We start from the raw sequence: 21,577 nt of genomic DNA, 5'->3' as shown, positions 1-21,577 counted from the left end.
AATTGTGTTGGTCGAGGACCGAAACACTCAGAACATGGACCCTGGCAGCTTGGCCTGACCCGCGGAGAACGGAAGCGCAGGCACCAGGGGTAAATGCAGGCCATATGCACTGTTCATACATGTGACTATGCAGTGTTGTCTCCAAAATGGAAGCTGGCTGGCGAAGGCAAAGCCGCCAACGAGGGACATGGACAAGCTGTTCGTAGGTGGGTGGCCACCATGTCGACATATATATTGAACGTAGGCCCCCAACTTTGAAGTGTCTGTCGACCGAAGGTCCATAGATCAAACCACAGACGCCCTCTCTTGTCCGCTTGCGTTTGACCATGGCCACTCTCACACCCCAACCGGCAATCCCCCAGGCTCAAGGCCTCGTCTCTGCTGGCCTCCAGTCTCGCATCCTGTCTCCCACAGACGCCGAGTTCACAGCCCGGCAAGAATCGTACTGGTCCAATAGTGCCAAGATCACGCCCGCGTGTATTGTGCAGCCACAATCCACCGAAGAAGTTGCAATTGCCGTCAAATCTCTCGTTGCCGCTGGTCAGAAGTTCGCTGTCCGGAGTGGCGGGCATACCAACTGGGCGGGATCCAACAACATCGAAGACGGAGTGACCATTGATCTCGTTCGCTTGAACAAGACAGTGTACAATGCCGACACAGAGACTGTCAGCATTGGACCTGGTTGCCGATGGCGCGAGGTCTACGCCGAGCTCGACAAGCATGGACGCGCAGTCGCTGGTGGTCGTGAAGGCAATGTGGGAGTCGCCGGTCTCTTGCTCGGTGGCGGAAACACGTTCTTCACCGCACGTCAGGGCTTCGCGTGCGACAATGTCGTGTCGTATCAGGTCGTCCTCGCTGATGGCGCCGTGATCACCGTTGACAAGGAGACCAATGCGGACCTGTTTCACGCCCTCAAGGGCGGCTCAAACAACTTTGGTATCGTGACCGAGTTCACCATGAAGGCCATTCAATGTGACAAGGTGTGGGGAGGCATGACATTCTTCTCAAAGCAGGCAATTCCCGGTGCCATTGAGGCTCTGTTGTCGTTTACCGACAATGTGCCTAACGACATCGACAGCAACCTGGTTACCATGTTCACATATATGCCAGACTTCAAGGACGTCGTTGTTGCCACTCTCTATGCGAACATGGCCGGCATCGAGAAGCCCCCAGCGTACGAAAAGTGGCTGGCCCTGCCAGAGATTATGAACACCGTCAAGATGACCACTATTTCTGAGATGGCGTTTGAGTACAACATACCTGCCAACTACTAGTAAGATGCAATACCCGTTGCCTCGGGCTCAAAACGTGCTGACACATGTCTCTGTAGTGATACATGGTTTACGAGCTGCTTCAAAAACGACCCCCGGATTATTTCCAAAGCGTCGCAACTGCATGATCAGCTCGTGGAAGAGCTAAAGGCGTTCATACCGGATGGGGATTTCATCACCCAATGCTTGTTCCAGCCCTTGCCCGCACTTTTCGGACAGCGCTGTGTTGAAGCCGGGGGCAACGTGATGGGCGTGGAGCGGCAGAAGGACAATGGCATACTGTTCCTCGCCGTCGTGATGGCAAAGACCCCGGAGCAGGAAGCTTTCGCGCGCCCCAAGATTCATACTTGGATCCAGCAGGTTCGCGCGTTTGCGGCAACTCTCGAGGGGGGGGATCTCGAGTGGGTATATCTTAATTACGCGGACAGCAGCCAGGATCCACTCGGCAGCTATGGTGCCGACAACATCAAGAAGATGAAGGCGGCGGCGGCGAAGTATGACCCGCACGAGGTCTTCCAGGAGCTGTGCCCGGGGGGCTTCAAGATCTCCAATGCCAAAGTCTGATGATGGGTTCTTGGCGATACCATTGTACAGATCTCCCAAGTACGCAATAGTGAATTATGATCTGCTTCACGGGTGCGCGGCACGACAACAAGCGCATGCCCTCGAATGAGTCGAATCCCTTCCTATTCTGGTAAAGGGCTTTCTGTAGCCGCCAAGTCCACGAACCATGTCGACGATTGTTTCATTAACCGCAGGGGTTGGCAGGGCTGATCAAGCATGATTCAGCATCATCCAGGTGATGTGGTCCACGTGAGAGGTCTCCGTACGGTCGCATGGGAAATGCATCGCACCTGTTGCTGCAAGACCGTCCTTTGTTGAAAATCTATGCGTCGCGGGTCTCTGACCACAAACGACAACCCAGTCCAGCATTGACAAGCGAAGCCGGCGTGCTTTCAGGCAGGCCAGACTCGCAATCACGATGACAGGGACGAATGATTACCCATGGCCAGCGTGGTGGTGCGTCTTCTTGGCAACAACCGGTCTGGTGTCGGTTGTCGAGGCTGGAGCAATTTATTATCCCGTTGAAGAAGGTCTCGTGTTTCATTATGAAGACACAGTCAACGTCAGCTACGCCACGGATTACAACAAACCGACCCTTTGGTTCTGTTGGCGCAACAGCACAGGTCTGCAGCGATTTCAACAGCTGGCGTCAAGCTTGTTCCTAATGCAGTCTTCTGATCAATGTACAGATAATGAATATTCGTACGTGGCATATGACGATCTGACCCCTAAGAACGGGTCGTACCTCGTCACGATCGACCGAGAAATCACCGCAGACGATTGTTGGTTCAATGTGTTCCAAGGCAGCGGTGACCCAGGCATCAACAGCGTGACCTTTTCGGTGTCGCCAAGCGAGCGCAGCCATTCGACCACATTAGGCCTGGAGAGCGAGCCCACGACAGCCATATCGTCGACCGCAACAGCGCACGCGGAAGCTACTTCTGCCGTTAAAACGAGCTCTACACCAACTCCCACCAGCGCCGGCGCGGAGGACGACGACGACTCTTCAAGTGGGGGACTGAGCACTGGGGCCAAGGCAGGTATTGGTGTAGGCGCAGCCTTGGCCGCGCTGGGCATACTGGCATTGGCAGTATTCTTCTGGCGACGGAGAGGGCGGGCCTCCGACACCGGTGGCTCAGGAGGTGATGGCATAGGAAGTAACGGCGGAGGTTTACATGAACGGAGCGGCCTCGTGCAGAGCTGGGACCCAGCCACAACACATACCCAAGTTGGCGTGATTCCCAAAGCCGAGTTGGAAGCAGCACCACAACAGCAGCGGCAGCCGCCTGTTGAGATGCCAGCTTAGATCCCGCTGAAAGGTGCGAATCGATGCCCACCAGGCGTCCATGCACAGATCCGGGTTCGGGCTCTCCAGGTAGAGTGTTGCAGGGCTGCTTGATCAGGACAGGCAGATGAATAGCTTAGGAGAATGACAACTGATCCAAGCCAAAGACGGCCAAGTGCGTGCGTCGAGTCTCCATGCTAAAGCTTCTGGACAAATCCACGTATCGTCTCCACCATGAGCCTGTCTACAGCGGTACAAGCCATGCTTCCTCGGAGAATAGCGTATTTGAAGTCTGGTGATTCACCCGAGCTCTACCAGAGGCCGCGGTAGATTTGGCTCCAGTCAGGGAGGCAGCCTTCTTCTATGGAGGTGACAGCATATGAGGTCTCACCAGGCTACCAAGGTAGTTTGGTCAGTACCCGCAATGCCATCCGCACTATTTCACGGAATGCTAACATTTGGGGAAGTCGGGTGGAGGCTGGCTTGTTGATTACCCCTTTTTCAAAATGTCTAGGTTTTCTGCAAACAGCAGCCAAATTCGCGGGCCAACGTCCATTTGACTTTGATCGCGCACCTCAAGACAGCGTGGAAGGTACTTAGGGAAAACGGTAGCATAGATCGGTACGTCCATCGTCAATGTTTCGTCCACGGAAATAGCGCTTGACATGGCTAGAAGTATACTCCGACTGCGTGTATCGACGTCAATTGTTTGATTTCCAAGGCGAAAAGTGCAGCTAAGAAAGGTAGGTGGCAAAGCAAATGTCCGCGTGTTTCCTCGGTATGAGAACAGCAGGTGAATACGAGAGATCTAGGTCCCGTAGGCCTATTACCGAGACCTGAGCCGTTGTCGATACCTACAGCAATTCCGGCCGCCCGTAATCAACAGACCTGTTGGTCTGGACAGAGTCTGGTCTGTTTGGTGGAAGACCAATATTGGCCAATAGGCCGGGAAAGCCACCAACCGGTGCAGAAATTCTCAGCGCCATTTGATGGGCTATCTGCAGCCGAGACATCCCATCCATATGGCTGGTCGATGATTGCGTGCCATGTAGCGTCGCGGTTCAGGCTGGCCAGGGAGATACAGCGACCAAGAGGATTCCGTTCTAATAGTGTAGACTTGCTGCCGATGTGTCTTGGAAGTCACTCTGATTTTCGTTGGCTCGTAAGCCGGCAGAGGGCGCTGTAGGTAGACAGAATGGGCGAGTTCCGGTGTATTGTGGTTGCTTTTGCAGGAAGTCTCGCCTGGACCACCCCTGCACGCGCGCGCGTCGCAAAGAACGTAACGGCGTAGCCGTGCAGCATCAGGTTTTCAGATGCAATTTGATGCGGCACTTTGATAGCCTCCACATTCGCATCGGCAGTCTGCTCCCTGTGCATTCCTGTGGCGTCGAGACCGCGAGAAAACAAGTGAGGAGGGATCTCGGATGTCTCACGAGGACCCCTGGCTGGTGCCTTACCCGCACAGAACACCGACACTGATGGACGAGTCGATTGCTCTGAGATCTGCGCGTTCTTGAAGAGTGACTTCTTTTCAGCTCGTAGATGTAAGCCGGTTTCCAGAATGTTCGTGTGAGTTACCAAGCGAGGCACTGTACATCTGAGGGAGTGAGGCATTGATGTCTCATTGGTCACCACCTTGTCGGGACCATTGGGGGTTGGATCGCCAATGGTCAAGAGCCGAATCTTGTCGCAGATTCAGAGTTACATGTACTACTTGCCAAGCTGACTCGCCTCGTGGCAGTGAGAGCACACCACCCTCCCCCTGAGGCTGTCCTGGTGACCGGCGACTGGGCGCCCACAGCAACAGAAGCTGACAGATGACTCGTCACAGTCCACCGCGAAGCCTTCTGTGTCTCGCTCTCGAGCCATCTCGGGTGTCTTAAGGGAGGGTTGATTGGACATTCCATCCCACGAAGCACGGCCCTTTATGGGTATCAGGAAACTCGTGAGAGTGTTGACGCTTTAAGCCGTACCTTCCGAGGCATGACTTTGAACCGAGAACACTTCAGCCCTATGTTTGTCATGAATGGGACGGTCAAGTACGTATAAAGGGCGGTTGGCCTGGCTTGACAAGGTCGCAAACTCGCCAACGACTCGAAACCACCTTTGAAGCTAGCAACTGCCGCGCAGCATCACGTCGGTAACGTCAAGATCCCAGCAGTTTCCCTGGTTATACCTGTACCGAACAGCAACGCGCAACGTTGTGCCCAACATGAGCAATCGATTGTCCTTCTTCCCGTCAGACCTTGGGGCCACAACTGAAGCCACTGGCGACATGCTCCATGGGCAGCCTAGCATACTGTATCTGCGCATCAACTCTCACGCCAACGGCCTCTGCAGGCATCACAGCGAGCACGATTGCACAATGAGTGTGCCGTCCAACGCACCAGGTTCTCTGTGTGCGCAGTGCGCCGCCAATCAAGCGAACGGCTTGCCATGCGCATAAACGTGGACCAGAGGCTAGAGTCCCTCGACAGTTTTCGGCGATGGCAGCGGCCGGACTCTTTCAACCTTCAAGGGGTGTCTTTTTATTCCGGCAGATTTAATGGGTGGCTTCCCGTCCAACATTGTGTCGAGTCTCGGGGGTGACTGACAACGGCGCCATCATGTAGCTATACCGCCTCAGCAAACCCAGCAAGCGTGTACTTATATCTTTGGGAATAGAGTGAATTCGACTTGCGTCTATATCATGGGATTGGTCCACAACAGCAGTGAAATGATTGTCGACTGAGAGCGTTTTGCCGTCCGAAGCTGATTCCAATTTCCAAGCCATGGAATGTCGTCGTTCTCCATGTGTCAGCAAGACAAGGGTGAGTGGGGGTGATTCGAATGGTGAGCGTATACGTACGTAGTGTCGTGTCGTGCCATCGCTGCCGAATCAGGTTTGTGGCAAGAAGCTTGGTGGTGCGATCTGTGAATGCGGCTGGCATCTGCAACAGAAAGAAGAGTGTATGGTAGATGTGATAGGCGTTCAGGGCTGCCCTATTCGAACCAAGAGCTGGGATCCCATGCCCTCACGTCAGCCTGGGATAAGATGACCACACGTGACACAATAGGGGACTCGTGAAAAACGCGGTGCCGACGGGGACGATCTCGGGACCTTGTGTTGATTTCGGTAAACTTTCTGTGACAGGCATTACGAGGATGTGGCTTGGAACGGCCGCGGTTGGTCTGAGCGAGATGACGCTGGCAGGTTGAAGATGATGATTGGTAGAGTGAGGGATGTATCCATGGTCAGTCGTGAATCCGCGATGAACCTCAGCCGTGGTGCCACAGGGTAAGTACAGTGTGCATTAGAGCACGTGACCTTAACATCACAATGGACGTCTTTTTGACGGCGACTGCCCAGCATCCATCCAGTTTGGCCTGTGAAGATCACTCATGCGTCTTCACCTGAGAGGCTGAGACAAGGTGGCGCGCTTGGTATCTCCACGTATCTTGCAGCGGCTCATGAAGGTAAGGTTGTCTCCACGCACCTCGAGCCTCCGTACTGACACGGTCCAAGATAAGCCTCCCTGCAACAACATGAATCAAGGCTAGCCAACTCGATTGTGCCACATTACTCTGGACGCGCCGCTCCGCTCCGCTCTCGACCTTCTCAATCAAGAAGCTTTCTCTCACCTAATTCTGCACCGACGTCGGTGCCTAGTGCCAAGAGCACCAATGCCAGCCGCTCCCCGCCCAGGCGGATACTCTCGTATGTACGGATGCCATCGCGGGCTGATCATCGTCTTGGCCCGACCCGATCCGACCTCATCAGGCGGCTGATAATGGTGGAGCAGATTAGACTATGCTCTTTAATCCAAAGTGTTCTCCGGCTGAACATCAAGAGCTCCACAAAGCCTTCCGAAATCACCATTCGACACCGGAATGGGCAGCCATCTCCAGCAATAGGCCATGAGTCCATGAGATGTTGTACGATTGCCGCGGGCTGTTCGAATTGACGGCTGAAGTCATCCAGCGCACAAATCCGCCTGTTGCTACGATTGTCCCGGGAAAGTTCATGTGCGGCTGGAATGTGCGTGTATGATTAACCTCAGCTACCTTCACTAACTATCACTTCGTCCTCTCAAACATGCGAGCAAACATCTGAGCACGGATTGCGTAGTGCATTTTGGGAAACAAAACGTGAGGCACGGTCAGCACGAAAAAGCCAACAACCCACGCATACCCAAACATCCTGCTGAGCAACTTGACGGCAGGGTTCCTGTTGATCCTTTTGCCAAGCCTCGATAGCGCGATCTCAATGCCGATCGCGACAAAGTTTGCCCAGAAGAAGAACAGGTCTCTCTCAAGGGCCTTGTCGCCGAGTCTCCATCCGACCAGTACATGCGCCAGCCCAGAAGTGGTAAAAACGAAGAATGCGGTAAACAGCTTCTCCAGTGTTGGGCTGCTCCTCAGGAGTGGCAGTCGGCTCGCAATGCTGCGCGCCCAGGCCGTGGCTGACGGTGTGATTAGACGATGCCAGAAGACACCCCAAAATCGCCGAAGAGTAAAGGCCTCTAGTGGAGACCGAAACAAAGGAGGCCACTCCTCAGGCTCGTCGAACTGCAAGATGACGACGAACACAAAGCCCAACGCTATATGGCAAAGCGTGAGTTGGGAGTAGGTCTCGATGATCCACGACAGGGCCACATATGTACGGATGAAGATGTCGCGCGCCGAGACGTCGCCAAACAGCAACCGACGGACCACCCACTCCTTCGCGGGTGAGAAGTCGTGTATAGTGGATGTGGCCAGGTGGGGTGTCAGAATGTGGTCAACGACGGCGCGTGAGGCCACGATCAGTATCACTTTCACAACGCCAAAAACCACGAACTGTAGCCGACGGCGAAGCCATGCCTCGGGCTGGCCCAAGGACACTGCTGGCAGTCCGCGAGGGTTGTTGAAACGCCGGTACGCGGCCGGCAGATCCCAGCGGGGCTGGTTGATGTTCAAGGTCTTGGCTGAGGACGCAAGCAGTATCGGGCAGTAAAGGAAGGTGATGATGATGAGCATGCCAAGCTGCACGTTCAATCCCATGAAGGGCGGGATGTGGGCAATGTCCTTGAACGCGAGGCCGAGTGACGCCCACACCGGTACGAGTAGGACAAGGCGTTGGTGTCGTTCGATGTATTGCGACCCCATCATCAGAGCCGTCGCCTGTCCGTACAGCAACAGCGCCTGGGCGGCGGCCATGATGAGCAAAGACTGATGGTGTTGTTGGCGAATGCAAAATGGTCTTGCCTTCGAAATCGGCCAGCTGCGTCTGAGATGGGCTTAAGAGACAGTCGGCCGCTTCTGGGTCTTCGTGATGACGAGAGGTGAAGTTGATTTAAGCGCTGAATAAGGTATGCTAACACCCACACCTCCCGCTTGCTACAGGCCTCATGAATGGTATAATTCCTCCTTTCGGCAGGTAGTTGTGTTGAATGGGCCAAAGGATTCACGCTAGAAGCAATAGCTGAATTGACTACCGCAGGGCGTCCCACTTACGAGTACACTGCGTCTTCACGGCTTGGCAAATGACGTTCCGCGGCATTGTGAAGGTCCGCTCGAGGAACATCCAACCTCCAAGACGGACGATGCCGCTGTTGAGCAGTCGTCTACACGATGTGGACTGAATACCCATTGCCTGGCCACGTCCTCGCCACGTCGACCAGTTGTGGGGAGCCTCAAAGGTATATAAGTCTTGCCGTCTCGCCAACGATATGACCTTGGATCACCACCAGCTCTCTCAGCATCAAGCCGCAAGCACTCTGACATCCCTCTCTACCTCACCTTTAACACCAACACTACCACCAAACCAACCATCGAGATGCCTGTCTGGGCTGTTGTTCCTATCGTCGCCGGCGTCGTTGCCAAGGGCCTCCAGGTCGGTCTTGATGCCTGGGAGAGCCGTGACCTTGGTGACAAGGGCTTCGAGATCGTTGCCCGCGTGGCCGAGTTCAACGTTGAGGACCGCCAGTCGTCCTGCTTCAGCAACGTCAAGGAGGGTGTGCCGCAGCACATTGTCGACAGCTGCTGTAACGGCCTCTCCGGCGCATGGGTCACTGTTAGCGGTAGTCCCAGCAATGGTATGTTCTCTGTGATCTTCCAGGCCTTTTCGTGTGAATCGTGCACTCACACAACCTCGCAGGTGTCAGCATCGCTGGTCTGCCTTACGACTGCATCCCTCTGGCCCCCTGGATCGATGGCACTGGTGCCGTTCCCTACGCTTGCGGCGACGACTGCATTAAGTATGATGGGTTGACTCAGGACGAGTACAATGCGCTCAAGAGCGCTTTCGAGTCAAAGGTCTAAGGATCTATGTTCAGATGGACACGATACGGAGTTTGGCATAGTTACCTTCAGCGGCAGTGATGCGTATTCAAAAACAAAGACTTTATCCCCTGTTCTGTTGACATGTGGTCATTCGCAATGGTGATATTCCTCCTTTCAGCTTGCACATGTGACCGGAAGACTAACATGCCACTCCATCTTGTCCATATGTTGGCCAGTCTTGATCCCCTGAACCTGTGCACTAGGCAAACATGATTCTAGTATGCCACCATAGGCCATGATTTCCAAGAAAAAAATAGTAACCAAGGGGTTATCTACGAGGTTGTAACCTCTGATCTTTGAAATATTAGATTGGTACAGGGTACTCCGTAGCACATGGAGAAGTCGTCGATGAACCCGGCACTAGCAAAACAAGACCTACATACCAGATACTTCATGAAATTGCTGCTAGCTATGTAGAAAGACGGGATATCAAAATTTGCCTATTGAAAAGTCACGCATTGTGAGAGTGCATTTCAATAGCGTCAAGGTCGACGGATCTCTTCTTGTTCATCTATGAGGCGTCGCTGTAATGCCATCAGTTTGAGGCCTGTGGAGAGAGCACCACATCATATCCGTCTTTTTCAACAATTAGCTCACCATTTGAGCTCTCGAGCATCGCTTCTTCAGGAGTTCAGATGTACTTAGGTACTCAATAACACAGCGCAATGAATTATCACATGGACCTAGGTCGTTGGGTGGCACCATGATTCAGATGCCAGTGGATACGCGAGGTCTTATCTCCAAGTGCTGATTGGCGAAGAGAGCTCCAAGCTCCGGTCCCCAGACACGAGCTGCATCCACTGGCAGAAATAAATTAGCACATTTCCCTAGTTTCACCGCAAAATCGTCTCTGGCTATTCTGTCAGTCAGAAGCCAAGCTCCAGTTGCTCAGGGGTAGGTTCGGTTCGTGGGAGGTGAGGAGGGGCAGACCCTTCTGTGGAGGACCAGCTGCAGATTCCACACCGCCCTGACACCGTCCTGACAGGGAGGGGAAATTCTGGATGTGGCCTCTTCACTCGCTTCGTCCGTGTGCTTTTCTGGTTCCCCCTTTTTTACAACACCATACACGGACTGCACAAGCTTCAGTCAGTCCCTCTGCTGCTTTCCCGAGCAGCTGTCACCAAACTCTACACCATTGGCTTTGGTTTGGCTTGCCTATAGCCACCAGCATTGACCATGTCCAAGCCCAACGACGTGGACTTTGAGTTCATCGAGACGCCCAAGGCAGCGGCCCCGGGCTCTGATAAGCGCGAAGACTGCGGTGTTCGCACGACTGAGGTTCGTAAATAAACTCCAGCAATCTCAACCCACCCAATTGGCGCTTGGGAGCTCTTGGGGAGCTCGTCACGACGCCGCCCTGGGTGCCCCTCCAAGCCCAACTCTCACGAGGGCTTGTGTTCCGAAACCTGTACTGACACCATAAACAGCGTCCTGCGATCAAGAATGCCCCCCTCCCTGCCGACGGTCCCGGTTCCGATCATTTCAACAACTATGTGCTCGCGGGTGTCATGATTCTCGTGCCTTACTACATGAAGTACAAGGTTGGCGGTGGGCTGAAGACCTTCATCTTCTTTGCTCTGGTCGTCGACCTCCCTCTCCTTGCTGGCTGGTGGTTGCTCGTGTCCTCCATCAGCCCTCGCAAGACCGACAAGGCTGCCCTGCCTAACCGTGGCGTGGAGCACTACCTCGAGTTCAAGAAGGAGTCCGACCGTGCCAAGTTCCGTGGTCAGAACAAGGTCCCCATGGGCGACTTCTACGAGATGTACTTTGACGGCGAGGTGGACTTCAAGGGTGACGCTCTCGAGATCCTCGAGTACCGCCACGACTGGGCTAGCTTCCGCTTCACCATCGGCCTCATCAAGTTCTTCCTCACCGGTACCCTCCCCGACGTGATCTGGCGCCACCAGCGATCCGACGACGAGAGCCAGGTCCGCGACCACTACGACCGCGGTGACGACTTTTACGGATGGTTCCTTGGCCCGCGCATGATCTACACTTGCGGTATCATTTCCGACCCTGACGTGGAGGAGACTCTCGAGGAGCTCCAGGACAACAAGCTTGCCGTGGTCTGCGAGAAGCTCGGTCTTCAGAAGGGCGACAAGATGCTTGACATTGGCTGTGGCTGGGGCACTCTCGTCCGCTACGCCAGCGAGAACTACGGAGCCTCTGCCACCGGTGTCACCCTGGGCCGCAACCAGACTGCTTGGGGCAACTCTGCTCTCAAGAAGGCCGGCATCCCCGAGGACCAGAGCAAGATTGTCTGCATGGACTACCGCGATATCGAGGTGCCCGAGGGCGGCTTCAACAAGATCACCGCTCTCGAGATGTCGGAGCACGTTGGTGTTCGCCACTTCCACAAGTTCCTCAAGGGTATCTACGACATGCTCGACGACGATGGTGTCTTCTTCATGCAATACGCCGGTATCCGTAAGCCTTGGCAGTACGAAGATCTCATCTGGGGTCTTTTCATGAACAAGTACGTCTTCCCCGGTGCCGACGCCTCTACTCCTCTCGGATGGACCATCGACAAGCTGGAGGGCGCCGGTTTCGAGGTCAAGGCTGTGGACACCATCGGCGTGCACTACTCGGCTACTCTCTGGAGGTGGTACCGCAACTGGCTCGGAAACCGTGACAAGGTCGAGGCCAAGTACGGCAAGCGCTGGTTCCGCGTAAGTTCTTCTCTACCTGTCTGCATAAGTCGAGCGATGCTAACCCTGCGCTAGATCTGGGAATACTTCCTCGCCTCTTCCGTCATTGCTTCTCGCCAGGGTAGCGCCACTTGCTTCCAGATTACCCTAGTCAAGAACATCAACTCTACTCACCGCGTGGATGGCATTGAGACTCAATTCGGACTGGAGGGCGCTCTGAACAACGCCAGGTCAAAGGGCAAGATGGACTCTTGGGCTACCAAGAACAACGTGAAGACTCCTGCGGAGCTCTTTGCTTAGATCACCAGACTAGGAGCCGATACCGATTGATTCGGCATACTGAGAAGCGCCCTTGATTGACAAATCAATCTGAATTCTTCCCAATGGGGGGCTTTGCGGATGCTTCTCCCCTCGCGGCAATGCAGGGCGCCGGGGTTTTGAGCTGCTGGATGCACATGGGTTGTTACGGACCGGAACTCATATAGACGGGGTAATGGACGGGGAGGCTGCCCTAACATGGCTTGAAGTGATGGGTGGACATGAAAAAGGACTGCTTAGACGGATAATGGAAAGAGAAACATTTCATGTTCAAACTGTTCGCCGCAATAACGTTGAGGCGATGCTTCGCGGGACAACCCCGGCGTTAATCGGTCATCGTGTAACTGCGCTTCGTCTCCAAATGTCATCCGACAGCGACATGACCATCACCATCATCCAAGAACGCAATTTCTCGGATAATTAGATCGCGATGCTGGGGGGCTGTCCTTAATGAAAGTATTCTTTACCACACCATGGCGACGGTACGCTCGACAGTCTCTCGCGCACTCCAGGCCCCCCTACGCTGCCGTGTGTCCTGGCAGCAGTCTGCGCCGTTACGATGCTTCTCATCCGCCCCCGACAACGTCCGCGCTCTCATGCTCTCGCGGCCAGACAAGCACATAGACGACTACCTGTACCCACAGAACTCGCATCTCCTCACTACCCTGCTCAACGATCTTCTCCCAGGCACAATTGAGTCCTCTTCACCGCTTATCACCCGACCTACCACTGGCAAACTACCACCCGGAGCTCACAATGTGTATTTTCCCCTGCAGACCCGCACCTCCCTGCTCGCATGCGACGGCGCAGACGCAGACCATGTCCCGCCCGCGTTCAAGCTGGCTACGCCCGAGGATCCCATGGGTGGGAGACGGCTCTGGGGCGGAGGAAGGGTCGACTTCTTGAGGGACATGCACCTCGACGGGGAGAGGGCGTCATGCACAGAACGCATAGCGGATGTCAGAGTCAAGGACGGGGGCAATGTCTGGGTCGATTTGGAGAGGAGGTATGGGCATCACGAGCACGGTCAGCGGGAACCTAGCATCTTGGAGCGGAGGACGTTGATCTTTGTTGACAAGGTGGATGAGACGCCTAGGCGGAAGATGAAAAGTAAGTGATGCATGTCTTGATGGCATGACATCCTCTTCTTGTTATTTTCTTCTATACTTCTCTCAGAAGTCAGAACTGGTCACTAACTTCGTCGTCTGCCTAGGTCCAACCCAACCAACAGCGACGTACCAGTTCACGCCTACCGCTACCCACCTCTTCACATTCTCTGCTCTGACCCAGAACGCGCATTTCATCCACCTCGACAGGAAGAATGCGCTGGTTCACGGTCCGTTGATGCAGTGCATTATGCTACGCGCACTAGGCCGCCACGGAGACGTCGCGTCACTGGAGTACAGGAACCTCGCGCCTTTAATGGTGGGCGAGGTGGACGCTGGGGTTTGCGTGAAAAAGGGCAAAGACAGCTGGGACGTTTGGATAGAGGACGGCCAAGGGGGGATGGTCGCGCGAGGAAAGGCTCAGATGAAATGAGCAGAGGCTTAATTGAAACATAATGATGACATGTGAATGTCCCAGGGATATCGAGGTATACATGGTAGGAAATGGTTGCGTATAGGCAACATGCCGTTACTCTGCCCAGCCAAACACCTCGCCTACAGCCAACGTGTTACTCCGCAGACCCAGCATCGCGATACCGATGCCGAGAACATCGACCACCAAAAGTGCCGTCGCGGCCATCATGAAGCGAGGGCTGAAGACGCGGTACAACATGAGGTGTCTACGCAGGTGGCCAGCCCAGCTCATGGTGGCAAGGGCCTCGACAGCGTAGTAGGCAACAAACAAGCCCAGCCCACGAGAGGCCGTCTCCAGGACACCCTTTTGCTTGGGGCCGACTTTCCACAAGCAGGTGACGAGGGGCACGCATGCCGCCGCCAGGATCTGCGCTCCGTAGGTGTTCAGGGTCACGGCGAGCGGGCTCCAAGGGTAGCGCAGGGTGCGTAGCGCAACAAAGGCGCTGTCCCACTGGATGCTCGCCAAGGTGGCCTGGTGACCGGTGCGGAAGAAGTAAAAGTTGCCCAGCATGGCGAGCATGACGGGAGCAATAGCCTCGCTTTTGATGCCCAGTATATCCACAACCTCCGCCAAGGACATAATCTGCCACAGCATGAGGCCGAGAGCGCCGGTGCCCATCGGCTTGGTAAGGATGCAGAGGCCAATGAGGATGTTGAGAGGCAACATCAGGTACCGCGCGCCAAGAGCGTTGCCGTATCCGAGGATAGTCACGCGAGCTTGTGGTTGCTGACTAGCAGGCGGGTTAGTTGACGCTGTAGACACGACGTTGACGCTCGGAGGTGCCCAGATGAATGCGGTGGAGCCAGCGATGAAAGCCAACGCCAGGCCCAGCTGCGCGACGTAGATGCCGATTGCCTTCAGGTGCTCGGCACCAGGTCGGCCGGCGACCCAATCGCCATTGTCCGCAGCATCAATCACCCAGTACACAGCAGCAATCATGAGCCCAGCTCGGAACACGGTCTGTACCCACACAGGTGAGAGACCTTCCCACGAGCGTGTGGGCAGGATGAAGGACTTGATGATAGAAGGGAGGACAAGTCCGATGACGACGGGTATGGCAAGCTGCCATGGGGCGGATGTGGACGAAGCTGTCGAAGCGTAGTAGGTGGAAGTGCAGTACGGCATCTGCTCCTCTCGACAGAGCTTGGAATAGCTGGCAAGGCGTGCGAGCAGCACGAAGACGACGGAATGATAGATACCCAGGGTGCGCTCGAGTCGCGACTCGACTCGGAATGAGCTAATGGCGGCCAGCACACCAAAAGTTGTAGTAAAGAACTGCAGAATCGTGTCTTCCCACACCGTATACGAGTTCGAGGCAAAGCCAATGGACTGGCTGACGGTGAATACCAGAGCCATCCAGCCCCACAGGGTCTGCGGCAGCGTGTTCAAGATTGTGCGGCCTGTCTGCTGTAAAGTCACTGCCGAGTGCGTCACCGAGACGAGAACGGCGATGAGTAGAGTCGTTGTCGCAGTCATCATGGCGGCGTCCTTGGGCTCTCTCCGAATGAACGATACTCCGCCCGCAATGAGCAGGACGAAGATCACGCGGCGATCCCAGAGACCGCGCAGGAGCTCCATGTGGTAATCCTTGACGGGCTCGACCTCTTCGTCTTTGCCTTTTGTCTGGTAGCTCAACAACTCGAGACGTTTCTCAGCATAGTCCAGCTCAATGTCATTGGTGACGACAAAGTCATCATCCGCATCCTTGGCAGAATACATGACGAGGACGACAACCCCAATGGCGGCAAGCACCACTCCAGCAACCATGCGAGGAAGGTCAAAACGGGCCCAGAGGCTTTTGCACACGCTCAAGGTCTCCTGCTGGAAACTACTAAAGGCATTGTACGCGTCCTGGTGGGAGGACTTTGTGACCTCGAGAGCCTTGGCCCATAAATCAGAGGGCGAGCCAGCTCCATTGGCGGGTGCGATGCCCCGAGCCTTGAAGTAAGAGTCTTGGTACCGCTGGACGCCAGCGGCCGCAATGCGCGAAACGGCGTGCAGATTCTGCCAGTCGTTGCCTTTGGGCCCGGAAAAGGCCTCCTCGATAGGCTTGCCCAGATTGTTGTAGGGAATAGGGATACCCAGAAGGAGTGCCAGCGTCGGCACCAGGTCAATCTGGTTGACAGGTCTGATCTTTGCCGTGGGAGGCGGGGTGACAAAATCCTTCTGGGTGCGTCCAAAGACTGGCTTCTTGGAATACATCCACAGCGCAGCCTCGACCTCGTCATCGCTCTCGCCCCCGTGGTCGCCCTTTGCATCCATGCCGTGATCACCCATGACCACAAGGAGTGTCTTGTCATCAATGGACTCGGTCAGTTGCCTGACAAACTCGTCCATTTGCTGCAATTTGCCCGTCATGGCCGCGTGGTCGGGTCCATAGCGGTGCCCAGCATGATCGACACCAAGGCAGTGCCCAATAAGCAGATCCCAGCCTTTACCACTGTTCGCGCCCAGGAGGGGGAAGATGTTGTCAATGACGCCATTGTCAACAGTGTGCAGGTCCCACACATTGAAGCTGTCGTAGGCCTTGCTGATGTTCGGCTCAAAGTACCCAGGGAACAGGGACCACCAGGTATCGTCGCCAATCTGCGCGATCTTCTTGCCCGCGTCCCTCAGCTGCATGAGCAGGTTGTCCTCCTCGATAGCCGTACCCGCAAAGTTGCTTCCCAGATCCACGAATGTAGGGAGGGTACCGGTCGTAAGGCCTTTGAGGCGCTGCAGTGTAGCTGTGGGCGGGTCGGCGATGAAGGGTCGCAAGAATGCGTTTTGTGGTGAGTCGCGCGCGGATTCGTAGAGGAAAGGCATCGCGTCGTGGAACGCATGGCGAGGCTGACCTTCGAGGTGAGGCACCGTAAAGTCGTATCGCAAGGCGTCGATGATGACCACAACCGCGCGGTCAAAGGTCTTGGGATGCCAGCAGCCCTTGTCTGTGTTGCCAGGCGCCTTCACAACGCTGTCGATGGGCGGCGCATCGCATGTTGACTTATCCTCCAGTACCAGACGCGTCAGCAAGAAACCACTTGTGAACAGGTATATCGCGATAGAATGGATGGCCAGAACCCAGACCCAGAATCCGCAGGTCCACTTCCACTTTCTCTCGTAGGCGCGTTTCCGTGAACTGTCAATCTCAGACTGCTGTTTCTCTAGCTTCTCCAGTCTTTGTCTTTCTGTAACGCCGGGAGGACCGTCGGGGATTCCTGTCGGTATAGGCGATGTTCCATCGTTTTTGGACTCTGCTGCGCGCTTGGCCTTTTCCCACTGTTGCTTGATAGCTTGGTACTCGCTCTGCTGGGAGCCGGACGGGGAGGCTTTTGCCTTGTTCGGACTACGCGGCGCCATTTTTCGAAGGTCTCAACCGATCAGTAGGCCATTGGTTGGTCAATTGGCTTGAAAGAGTGACAAGAATCGAAGTGCAAGGGATGGGCGCGAGAACATCTAAAGAATTGATGGAAACTTGAAGCTAGTCCAGCAAAGGTGGTCCCTCATATGACGCGCCCCAGCTCGGACTCAGGCTATGTGGTTAGTGGGGCTCGGTGGCTGAGTCCTCATGCGGCTGGTGATTGATCCTCAGACCAAAAAATCCCCCTTTCTCGGGTCAGTCAGGGGCTTGCAAATGAGAATCACGAACGCAGACCATCATACTCGTGTCTGAGGTCCAGGATCTCTAATGTAGTCCAATGCGCTCCCAGCTTCCAGGAGAACCATGGTCGCCATCACATCGCAGCATGCTACGCGACCAGGCCGCAACTTGAGATATTGCACGTCTGCCCTTGTCATGTCGCTCGACATGGTTAGCATTCAGTGTCCCAAAAGTTGGAAGATTAATTAGGTGGTCACCAGTCTCAGCAGTCAGTGGGCTTGACAGCTGCCAGTAGTAGTTATTCCAATATTCGTGTGCTGCTTGCTATCTTTAGTACTCATGGTCCAAATGGCAAGCGAGCATGCGGAGTGACGCCAGTTGCCCTGGAGATGATACAGGCCAGACCAGACCTGTGCGCGTCCTACTAAAGATCTACAAGAAACGACAATGCTCCAAGATCGCGCTGAAGAGAGGCTGGGGTATCCATGAGTAAAAGAAAAAAACAGTCCGTGCTTCCACCGTATCAATCCTCATCCTCCCAACCACTGCCCTCGACTTCCACCTTTGTTGCCAGCGCCATCTGGCCTTGCCGGATGAGATCCTCCACAGTCTTGTTGAGGCCTGTTACTCGAAAGTCGTTGAATTGTTCCTCACGCTGTCGTCGAGCAGCCAGTTTCTTCGCCTCAGGGTCCAATCGAGGACTGCTGTCTACTAAACTAGACTTGGACGGTCGACTCGTAGCTATCGACGCCGATGAGTTGGTACGACGATGGGCGGGCCTCGAATCTGAGCCTGAGGTGGAGGGTCGATTTCGACGTGCCAGGCGCTGCTTCGCCGGGGATGACGATAACGGCGTGTCTGCAGTGATGTGCTTTGTTGGGCTTGGCGACCTCGGAGAGGCATACGACGCTGAAGATGTCGGTCGGTCTTTGCCGAGCGATGGTGCTGACGCCAGTGATGGCCGGCCTGGGCCGATAGATCGCCTTGAGGCTGGCGTGCTAATGCGCCGTCCAGTCGCGACAGCCGGAGCCTGGTTGCGATTTCTTGGGGATGGTATCATCGTCGCTCGGCGGTTGCAGTCAGGCGTGCCGGCTCGACTGACTGCAGCGCCATTCTCATTCACCATGACCCAGTTCTTGCCCAGTTCGTCGGTGGCGCTTGTTTGTCTCCGTTTCGCGGCTGGCCGGGTGGGTGTCGAGGCCCTGCTGTTGTCGGTGGCATCCTCCTGTTTCTCTCCAAAATTGTAATGCGTATACTGCTCCGGTATTTGGGCGTTGCCATTCGTAGCCATGTCATGGTCATCTTCCGTGTTCCCATCCTGGTCGTACCCGCGACCACCGCCAGCGTGGAACCCGGTGAAGGACCCAGCGCGACAGAACTGCCACAGTCGACCGACGACGCCGCCCAACGTCGAGACAGCAAATGCACCCCAGCTCTGTGATGGTTGCGCAGGCGCCGTCAGGGGGTATCTCCCAAAGACCGGCTCTTCCACCTGCCCAGCAGGCAGCTTTGTTCCAAGCATCCGTCGGTAATCTGCGTCAGAGAACATGCTCTCGCCCAAGAAGTCCGTGCGCTCACCGCCAGGAGTATCGAGCTGTCCAGCGATGTTGTACCGGGTTGTCGTGGCGGTGGCGTACGATCGCGCAAAGGGATCCGTTTCGCGGTCATGGTTCCGTTTGCGTTTGATGCTGCCATAATGATTATTTGGGTTGATGTCGTGTGGAGGCAGGTATCCCGAGCTGGCAGCTGATGCGGTGTTCGGTGTTGTAGTAGTTGGTGGGCGGAAGATGCCTGGGTGGACGCCGTCCTGGCAGAAGGCGCCGGGCACGTGGATCTCGGTATGAAGCGACATCCTTAGAAATGTTGAGGTGGCTACCAGTTGAGGTTGAGGAATGCAACTAGCTCATGACAGGGCAAGGTTGTTAATGGAAACCGATAGAGCGCAATGAGCCTGTTTCATGCACCGATGAATCGTTTGTCGGTAGATGTCTCGGGAGCGTCGTCGCGTGACGGGTCGATGAGGGGATAGCTGGCATACGGCGTGATGATGATGGTGGAGGGTGGTGTGGCAGCTGAGCTCCAGCTGCTGCGACAGCGCGTTTGGAGACCGCAAGGCATCCAGCTTTGGTTTGCTTCGGTTGGTCGCAAACACCACTTTCAGCAGGCGAGACTGGTGTGGTGGTAGAAAGCGCGATCCTGCAGTTAGTACTCGGCAATCCAACGGCAATCAAACCTCGTCAAGTTGGACAAAGAAAGGTCGTCGAGTTGCAACTCGCAATGACACTAGGTTGGGGATCAATTAGTTGCCCCAGGCAACGGTCGCGCACACGTGGGGTCCAAATAAAATAATGCAGCGCATCTTCTCAGGGTCCGCTGGTCCTGCATGAAGCCCGATATCCATGCGTCCAGGAATTCTTCTACAAACCCTCCCCTCAAAAGTGGCAAGTGGGAAGCCATGGCCATGAAATTGTACATATTTGACTGACATGCCGTCGCAATCGTTTCGCTTCAACAAGGGTTACAACATGTCTTCTATCACTTGTGCTGCCAGGATGCTCAAGTTCAGCCATAATTGGCTTCGGATGAAACTGCCTTCCAAAACGACGCGTTTTGTATCTTATCTCCTAGATACATCTACCACGGAGATTGTGCACCGACCTATGCTCGCAATGCCTTCTTAACTCGGCTCATATCCTCGTTATCTACCGACTGGCAGCCCTGGACGATGGTAAGTCGCCCACGCGGCCTAAGATCGCTGGTAATAGTCCTCCTGCTGCGCTCTTGTCTCTTCGCGGATACCGCCCTCAACGCCCTTTTCGCCATGTATGTGGTTGACACTTCCCCAGAACTCCTCGCGCTCGCGGATAATCTCCTCGCCCCACGTTTGCATCTCCGGCAGTGTCATCTTCCTCGAAACGTATGCGAACTCGCCCAGATCGAGCTTGCCATCTCCCTTCTTCTCATATTCGACCATTTGCAACAGCAGCTCGATCTTGTCCACATCGTGCACAAAGTGGCTGTCTAGGGTCTGGGAGTCTTCGTATTCCTGCCATATCGACCTAATCTCGTCGCCAACGTCTGGGCCACCAGGGACGCCCCGCAGCAGGTTCTTGGTGAGGTAGTCCATTGTCGCCGCCTCGCGGCGGTTCTTCTCAGGCTTGGGGACGCCATCGACGGGAGTGATATCGCCAACCAGAAGTTCAGCCATGTCGTGGATCAAGCACATGCGCATGCACTTGTAGAGATCGAGCTTTGGTCGGAGTGAGACGGGTGCGAACATGGAAATGAGCGACATGCGGTACATGTGGTCGGAAATGCTCTCGCCCCTGCGTCTGTCAGCGCAAGGTACTGTCTCCAGCAAGACCATACTCACCTCTGAATGCCAAACCGGCGCCAGCCTTCGCGCTTGGTGGTCTTCAGTCGCTCGAGCATGTGTAAGAAGGACAAAGCTGATTTGGAATCCTCTCTCGGCTTCTCATCGATTTTCTCAAGCACCTTCTCGACGGTCCAAGGCTCGGAAACTTTCACAATGGGCGAATACCCCAGGTGGGAAAGGTCTGGCCCCCCGTTGGTGGGCTGTTGGTCGGTCGAGCCCATGATCAAGTACGCGAGCGGGAGTTTGAGGATAGTCGTGAGATGGAAGAAAAGAGAAGACCGCGCAGCCTTTATATTACTTGCGGTAGTCGACTCGCGTTTACTCGACAGACTGTTTGCGACTGACTTTGTTGTTGTTTGGGCGGGATTTGGCACAACTGTCACTGGCTAGCGCGGCTTGCTTTGGGCGGGACCTGCGCGCGCGCTGGTCCTTGCCGCGAGGTACCTCCGGAGGTAGCCGGCATGAGACGGTAATAGCTACTATCCTTCTGGTCTCTCAGAAAGGTGGCGCGTACAAATATTGCATGCATGATACGATGCAGCCATTTCAACCCAAGGCTGTTGGATATTCATGCGACACGAGCTCCCAAAGTGGCGACGATTGTCCATTTCCTGGTGATACCTAAGGTAAGGTAAGTAAAAGTACCATGCC

General features: G+C 55.1%; 9 protein-coding genes across 9 annotated transcripts; 5 read left to right on the top strand and 4 right to left on the bottom strand.

Annotated features, from left to right (window-relative positions):
- The first annotated feature begins 98 nt into the window (after window positions 1-98).
- F5Z01DRAFT_222314 (uncharacterized protein) lies at window positions 99-2,044 on the top strand. Its single transcript, XM_046258230.1, has 2 exons — window positions 99-1,273; window positions 1,331-2,044. Exons 1-2 carry the CDS (start codon window positions 327-329, stop codon window positions 1,833-1,835), a joined length of 1,452 nt encoding a protein of 483 aa, XP_046116596.1. The 5' UTR covers window positions 99-326; the 3' UTR covers window positions 1,836-2,044.
- Window positions 1,837-3,580, top strand: F5Z01DRAFT_222407 (uncharacterized protein). The gene has a single exon (XM_046258231.1). The coding sequence runs from the start codon at window positions 2,254-2,256 to the stop codon at window positions 3,139-3,141; it is 888 nt and encodes a 295-aa protein (XP_046116595.1). The 5' UTR covers window positions 1,837-2,253; the 3' UTR covers window positions 3,142-3,580.
- A 3,596-nt stretch (window positions 3,581-7,176) lies between these two features.
- On the bottom strand, window positions 7,177-8,298 carry F5Z01DRAFT_675788 (membrane bound O-acyl transferase family-domain-containing protein; the record flags this gene model as incomplete). Its single annotated transcript, XM_046265186.1, has 1 exon — window positions 7,177-8,298. The coding sequence occupies one exon, from the start codon at window positions 8,296-8,298 to the stop codon at window positions 7,177-7,179; it is 1,122 nt and encodes a 373-aa protein (XP_046116594.1).
- Window positions 8,299-8,917: 619 nt separating this feature from the next.
- Window positions 8,918-9,402, top strand: F5Z01DRAFT_638169 (uncharacterized protein; the record flags this gene model as incomplete). Its single annotated transcript, XM_046262347.1, has 2 exons — window positions 8,918-9,176; window positions 9,239-9,402. 2 exons carry the CDS (start codon window positions 8,918-8,920, stop codon window positions 9,400-9,402), a joined length of 423 nt encoding a protein of 140 aa, XP_046116593.1.
- Window positions 9,403-10,268: 866 nt separating this feature from the next.
- On the top strand, window positions 10,269-12,617 carry F5Z01DRAFT_222026 (S-adenosyl-L-methionine-dependent methyltransferase). Its single transcript, XM_046258227.1, has 3 exons — window positions 10,269-10,701; window positions 10,851-12,092; window positions 12,147-12,617. The coding sequence occupies exons 1-3, from the start codon at window positions 10,600-10,602 to the stop codon at window positions 12,369-12,371; spliced, it is 1,569 nt and encodes a 522-aa protein (XP_046116592.1). The 5' UTR covers window positions 10,269-10,599; the 3' UTR covers window positions 12,372-12,617.
- Window positions 12,618-12,717: 100 nt separating this feature from the next.
- Window positions 12,718-13,976, top strand: F5Z01DRAFT_222006 (uncharacterized protein). The gene is made up of 2 exons (XM_046258226.1): window positions 12,718-13,499; window positions 13,603-13,976. Exons 1-2 carry the CDS (start codon window positions 12,863-12,865, stop codon window positions 13,926-13,928), a joined length of 963 nt encoding a protein of 320 aa, XP_046116591.1. The 5' UTR covers window positions 12,718-12,862; the 3' UTR covers window positions 13,929-13,976.
- On the bottom strand, window positions 13,598-17,435 carry F5Z01DRAFT_222041 (phosphoethanolamine transferase class O). Its single transcript, XM_046258228.1, has one exon. The coding sequence runs from the start codon at window positions 17,307-17,309 to the stop codon at window positions 14,025-14,027; it is 3,285 nt and encodes a 1,094-aa protein (XP_046116590.1). The 5' UTR covers window positions 17,310-17,435; the 3' UTR covers window positions 13,598-14,024.
- A 638-nt stretch (window positions 17,436-18,073) lies between these two features.
- F5Z01DRAFT_625185 (uncharacterized protein) lies at window positions 18,074-19,402 on the bottom strand (the record flags this gene model as incomplete). Its single annotated transcript, XM_046261410.1, has 1 exon — window positions 18,074-19,402. The coding sequence occupies one exon, from the start codon at window positions 19,400-19,402 to the stop codon at window positions 18,074-18,076; it is 1,329 nt and encodes a 442-aa protein (XP_046116589.1).
- Window positions 19,403-20,167: 765 nt separating this feature from the next.
- F5Z01DRAFT_221966 (HD domain-containing protein) lies at window positions 20,168-21,425 on the bottom strand. Its single transcript, XM_046258225.1, has 2 exons — window positions 20,924-21,425; window positions 20,168-20,876 (listed from the first exon to the last, which is right to left on the bottom strand). Exons 1-2 carry the CDS (start codon window positions 21,145-21,147, stop codon window positions 20,297-20,299), a joined length of 804 nt encoding a protein of 267 aa, XP_046116588.1. The 5' UTR covers window positions 21,148-21,425; the 3' UTR covers window positions 20,168-20,296.
- Between the last annotated feature and the right edge of the window lie 152 nt (window positions 21,426-21,577).

The sequence above is a fragment of the Emericellopsis atlantica genome (genome assembly GCF_019669845.1).
Source record: "Emericellopsis atlantica unplaced genomic scaffold F5Z01scaffold_20, whole genome shotgun sequence".
Taxonomy (NCBI): Eukaryota; Fungi; Ascomycota; class Sordariomycetes; order Hypocreales; family Bionectriaceae; genus Emericellopsis; species Emericellopsis atlantica.
The sequence above is the reverse complement of the archived record's forward strand: the minus strand, read 5'-3'. Positions and strand labels throughout refer to the sequence as shown.

Bases quoted from the DNA above. Each gene is read 5' to 3' on its own strand.
- F5Z01DRAFT_222407 (XM_046258231.1), top strand. From the start codon at position 2,254: ATGACAGGGACGAATGATTACCCATGGCCAGCGTGGTGGTGCGTCTTC.
- F5Z01DRAFT_221966 (XM_046258225.1), bottom strand. From the start codon at position 21,147: ATGGGCTCGACCGACCAACAGCCCACCAACGGGGGGCCAGACCTTTCC. The intron at 20,877-20,923 runs GTGAGTATGGTC...TGACAGACGCAG, and splicing joins CGCCGGTTTGGCATTCAGAG to GGGCGAGAGCATTTCCGACC.
- F5Z01DRAFT_222006 (XM_046258226.1), top strand. From the start codon at position 12,863: ATGGCGACGGTACGCTCGACAGTCTCTCGCGCACTCCAGGCCCCCCTA. The intron at 13,500-13,602 runs GTAAGTGATGCA...TCGTCTGCCTAG, and splicing joins GCCTAGGCGGAAGATGAAAA to GTCCAACCCAACCAACAGCG.
- F5Z01DRAFT_222314 (XM_046258230.1), top strand. From the start codon at position 327: ATGGCCACTCTCACACCCCAACCGGCAATCCCCCAGGCTCAAGGCCTC. The intron at 1,274-1,330 runs GTAAGATGCAAT...ATGTCTCTGTAG, and splicing joins AACATACCTGCCAACTACTA to TGATACATGGTTTACGAGCT.
- F5Z01DRAFT_222026 (XM_046258227.1), top strand. From the start codon at position 10,600: ATGTCCAAGCCCAACGACGTGGACTTTGAGTTCATCGAGACGCCCAAG. The intron at 10,702-10,850 runs GTTCGTAAATAA...CACCATAAACAG, and splicing joins GCGGTGTTCGCACGACTGAG to CGTCCTGCGATCAAGAATGC. The intron at 12,093-12,146 runs GTAAGTTCTTCT...ACCCTGCGCTAG, and splicing joins ACGGCAAGCGCTGGTTCCGC to ATCTGGGAATACTTCCTCGC.
- F5Z01DRAFT_222041 (XM_046258228.1), bottom strand. From the start codon at position 17,309: ATGGCGCCGCGTAGTCCGAACAAGGCAAAAGCCTCCCCGTCCGGCTCC.